Source organism: Hylobates moloch, unplaced genomic scaffold (assembly GCF_009828535.3).
Source record: "Hylobates moloch isolate HMO894 unplaced genomic scaffold, HMol_V3 SCAFFOLD_10, whole genome shotgun sequence".
NCBI lineage: Eukaryota > Metazoa > Chordata > Mammalia > Primates > Hylobatidae > Hylobates > Hylobates moloch.
The window spans coordinates 103749212-103754330 of record NW_026652285.1 but is presented as its reverse complement, the minus strand read 5'-3'; the positions used below and the strand labels follow the sequence as shown (position 1 = coordinate 103754330).

The window sequence follows — 5119 nt, the reverse complement described above, 5'->3', positions numbered from 1 at the left end:
CCCTTGTCTGTATTTAAAAAAACAAAACCATGATAAAAGCCTACGTATTATTAGTCATCAGAGAGATGTAAATTAAAACCAAACTGAAATACTACTACACACATACCAGAAGAGGTAAAATGTAAAAGACTGACAAATCCCAGGGGCTGATGAGGACGGGGAGCTGCTGGAACTCTCATTCATTGCTGATGGGAGTTCAAAATGATGCAACCACTTTGGAATATAGTTTGGCAGCATCTTGTTGACTTTTAATGTTAATATACTCACAACCTATGCTCAGAAAAACCTTTTTTCACCACTCTCTCAACCACCTCTGAATGATTCTAAGAAATATTTTCACATCTCTTAAATCAGGGTGCACTCTAATTTAATGGCAGTTTTTTCTCAGTTGCACTCAACATTTCAGATTTGCAGGAGCTACCGCTCCTTCGTGGTGCTTTAGAATAGTTTGCAGCTACATTATCTGCTAAATGTCTGTGTCCCATGTTGGACTGCTAGCTCCAGGAAAACAGACCCTTCCTTCTTCATGACTATGAATCCTAAAACTAGGATTTCTGGGTCAAAAGCCGTGCATATTTTTTGTTATTTTTTAAATTCACAATACACCCTATTTTAAAATTCAGCAATGCATTGCACAAACCCTCCTCATCACATTCTGTCCCCAAAGGCAGCCACTATCAGCAATTTGGAATAAATCCTTCAGACTCTATTCTTTGCATGCATATGTCCATAATTATATGCCCATGCATACATGACAGGAACATTATATATATATATGCAAATCAATAGTGATAAGCAGTTAAAAGTGCAAAAATTTTAAATTCCTCTCACATACCTACTCTTTTTTTTTTTTTTTTTAGACATGCTCTTGCTCTGTCACCCAGGCTGGAATGCAGTGGCATGATCACAGCTCACTGCAGCCTCCACATCAGGCTCAAGCAATCCTCCCACTCTAGTCTCCCAAGTAGCTGAGACTACAGGCCCATGCCATAATACCTGCCTTTTTTTTTTTTTTTTTTTTTTTTAGAGATGATCTCGCCATGTTGCCCAGGCTGGTCTCAAACTCCTGGACTCAAGCACTCCTCCCACCTTGGCCTCCCAAAGTGCTAGGATTATAGGTGTGAGCCACCATGCCTGGTCCATACATACATTAGTAATAGATACCATCAGTCTCCTTTCCACAAAGATTATGGCAATACATATCCACTAGTAATAAATGTGAGAGTCAGCAGTCCCTCTGCAACTCCAGATGTGTTCAACTTTTCTAATTCTTTCACAATCCAGTGGGTAAAAATCATATCTCATGATTGAAATCTGCATGTTCCTAATATATAGGACTCAAATAAATCAATCTTTCCCTCTATGGTTTTCTAGATTTTAAGAGGCCTCCTGTTTCCATACTGCCCCAGCACCCTGAAGTTACACACATATTTTCCTAAGCTTTATTATGATTAGAGCTTAATTTTATACTTAGCTCTTTAATCCATCTTGAATTTATTTTGCATACAATATTAGAATAATTATTTTTTCCAACCAGATAGCAACTCTGCTTGTTAGGAACCTTCTTTTACTCACTCAATTAAAATGCCATTTTAAGCAAGTGCTAACTTTCCACATATACTTGTAATGTTTTCTAGATTTTCAATAATTTTTCACTGATTTAACTCTGTGGCAATGCCATGCCATTTTGATTATTATAGCTTTATGGTAAGTTTTAATATCTGGTGAAGAAAGTCCCCTCTCATTCAACGTAAAAAAAAAGGATTAGCAATCTTTGCATATTTTTCCTTCCAAATTAATTTTAAAATAATTTTTGTCATTGATTTAAAGCTTGGTTTTCTTGCCAGAATTGTATTAAATCTATCTAAAATATCTATAAAAAAGAGATATTTGTATATTACATCTTCTACCAGGATATTTTGTTGTTTATTTTTGGTCTTTTGGTATTTTTTATTTTTTATGTATTCTGAAATGGAGTCTCACAGTCAGCCAGGCTGAAGTGCAGTGGCACGATCTCAGCTTACTGCAACCCCTGCCTCCAAAGTTCAAGCGATTCCCCTGCCTCAGCCTCCCGAGTAGCTGGGATTACAGGTGTGCACCACCATGCTTGGCTAATTTTCATATTCTCAGTAGAGATGTTTTGTCATGTTGGTCAGGCTGGTCTCGAACTCCTGACCTCAGGTGATCCGCCCGCCTCAGCCTCCCAAAGTGCTGGGATTACAGGTATGAGCCACCGCACCTGGCCTTTTGGTAGTTTTTTAAAATGATTTTCTTAATTTGGTTTCCAGGTATTTTGTTAAGTTATTCCTAAATTTTACTGTTGTTATCACTATTATAAGTTGAATTTTAAATTTTTCCAAGTGTACCTGGTTATTACTATTGCTTTTGTATATTTATTTTTTATCCAACCACTTTATTGAGTTATCCTACTAGTTCCATGTTTTTAATTGACTCTTGGATAGTCTAGCTAGGTAATAATTTTTTGTCTGTTCTAGTTTTCATACTACAAATTTCACTTTTTTATTTTTTGCATTAGCTGGAACTTCACAACAATGTCAAATAATAGAGACACCAGGGGGCATCCATGTCATGATCCTGGTTTTAATGCCTTTTAGTAGTTTTGATAATTTCCCACTTTGCTATTCGTTTGAGTACCAGCTTCAGCATCACTGGGAAGATGCAGAATCTCGGGCCCTGTTTACTGAACGAAAATCCACAGAGTCTCCAGGCTGCTCATGACTTATTTCCTCATGCCTGCCTCTCCAGCTTTCTGGAGGAAGGATTGGGCTGGGCTGGGCCATTCTCTTGTTTCAGTCCCTGGTGCCAGGGTTGTAAGCAGCACACCGAGGCTGCTCTGAAACCAACTGATTTAGCTTGAGCTATCAATCTCGTGTGGCTCAGCTGGGGGTCCCCTTCCTCCTCTGTCTGCAATGGTTTTTTGTTTTTGAGACAGAGTCTCACTCTGTCACCCAGGCTGGAGTGCAGTGGCACAATCTCAGCTCACTGCAACCTCTGCCTCCTGGATTCAAGCAATTCTCCTGCCTCGGCCTCCCAAGTAGCTAGGATTACAGGCGCCTGCCACCACGCTCGGCTAATTTTTGTGTTTTTAGTAGACAGAACTTCGCCATGTTGGCCAGGTTGGTCTTGAACTCCTGACCTCAGATGATCCACCCACCTCGGCCTCCCAAAGTGCCGGGATTACAGGTGTGAGCCACCTCGCCTGGCCTCTGCAATGGTTTTGAATCTTGTTAAAATGCAGGTTCATTCTTGGGATCACAGCTAATGGGACTGGGGTGCCAGGAATCTGATGCCAGAGTCATAGGTACAGTTCTACAGGCTGGCCGAGGGATCTTGGTGCAAGTGCTCCCCAGTCAGGGTGGTCCTCGTCAAATGAGGACCCAGCTGATCCTCTATCATTGGGTAGTTCTTGCCAGCACTGCCTCTATGCCAACAGCATCTCAGAGAGGGGTGGGTAGGGTGCGCTGGAGCCCAGCTGTGGACAGATGTTGCCATTGGCCCTGGAAGAGATCCAGGAAGTGTCCCCAAAGTAGCAGTGTGAAGCTCTGCATGAGGTGTCGCTTCTGTTGATTGACCAGACACAGTGGCCCTGGTTTCTGGATGTAGGGTCAGCATGAGGGACCCTGTCTCCTGGGATGGGGAAGGGATAGGGGAACAACCAGCCGGAAGTCACCAGGCTCCAGTCTCCCGCAGGGAAAGGTGATACTGGCATCCTGATCACCTCAGCTGGGCTGGAGGTCGGGCGGGGGGCGGAGGTTGCAGTGTCCTTCCAGATGGCTCTGAAGACAGTGAAGGCTTTGGTCCCTACGATGGCCTCCCAAGAGCACAGATGAAGGCAAGAGGAGTCCCAGGATGGCCTTGAGAGGAGGCACCTAGGAAACGGGCATCTGGTGGGCTCCTGTCCCACGGCTGGGGCCCAGCTGGGCTCTGGAGACACCTTGGATTAGGACACTGACTGAGGCTCCAGTGGGCCACCTGTGGAGGCTGAGGAAGCTGAGGCCCAGCCACAAGGCAGTTGAGTGTTGCCAAGCCTGCCCTCTTCTGGCCCCCAGATTCCCTCTGCAGGCAAGAGCTGGCCACCGGCAGGGATCTGAGTCCAAAGAAAGGGTCTGGCCCAGCCAGTTATCCCTGGATATCCCGGCATCCGGCATCCCCACAGGAGCCACAGCCTCAGGGAAGGTAGAGTGCCACCACCACGTAGATGACCCAGCTGGTACACACGAAGACCCCGAAGAGCAGGCTGAAGAGCACCAGCGAGCGGGCCTTCCGCGAGGCCTCCTCGGCCTGGGCCAGATCACCCCTGCCCACGGCTGCACGGGTCTGCAACGAGACAGGGCAGGAGGGGGCGGTGGGAGTGAACAGGGAGCCCCCACTCCCTCCCAGTGCGATTGAGCGCTAGGCCCAGTTCCACAAACTGAGAAACTGACACGCTGAAAAGATCAGGGACCTGCCAGGCCCACAGCTCGAAAGGGGGCAGGAGTGATGGCAGCGGCGGCCACCAGCCATCGGGGCGCTTGTCACGCTCAGCACTGACAGATGCCCTCAGCTTCAACCTCTACCATCCTCGCAGCAGCCTGAAGCTGACCCCACTTTGCAGAGTGGAAACAAAGGCTCAGAGAAGTTAAATGACCTATCCAGGGGCACAACACTAATGGTGGAGCCAGAATTCACGAGCAGACAGCAGCCTCTCAAGTCCCACCTCCAAGTTGTCCTGAGAGCTGCCTTCTGCTTATGGCTGGGGGCTTGAACAGCAGAGTCAAGCCAGGGCTGAGTCCAGGTCAGCCTTGAGCATAGGCCCCCAGAGGCTTGCCTGCTTTTGTTTGTTTTTTTCTTGAGACAGAGTCTTGCTCCGTCTCACAGGCTGGAGTGCAGTGATGTGATCTCAGCTCACTGCAGCCTCTGCCTCCTGGGTTCAAGCGATTCTCCTGTCTCAGCCTCCTGAGTAGCTGGGACTAAGGTGCCCGCCTCCATGCCCGGCTGATTTTTGTATTTTTAGTAGAGATGGGGTTTCAACCATATTGGTCAGGCTGATCTCGAACTCCTGACCTCAGGTGATCCACACACCTGGGCCTCCCAAAATGCTGGGATTACAGTTGTGAGC

The 5119-nt window shown here is 46.5% G+C and overlaps 1 protein-coding gene across 2 annotated transcripts in view; it reads right to left on the bottom strand.

Annotated features, from left to right (window-relative positions):
* Window positions 1-1034: 1034 nt before the first annotated feature.
* Window positions 1035-5119, bottom strand: part of PRRT1B (proline rich transmembrane protein 1B) — a 16715-nt gene continuing 12630 nt past the window's right edge. The window contains exon 4 of one of the 2 annotated variants that reach the window (XM_058445309.1): window positions 1035-4338. In XM_058445309.1, the coding sequence (XP_058301292.1) occupies window positions 4189-4338 (150 nt within the window). In that variant the 3' untranslated portion in view covers window positions 1035-4188. The remainder of the gene's footprint in view (window positions 4339-5119) is intronic. The other variant, XM_032165469.2, reaches the window with a different exon arrangement.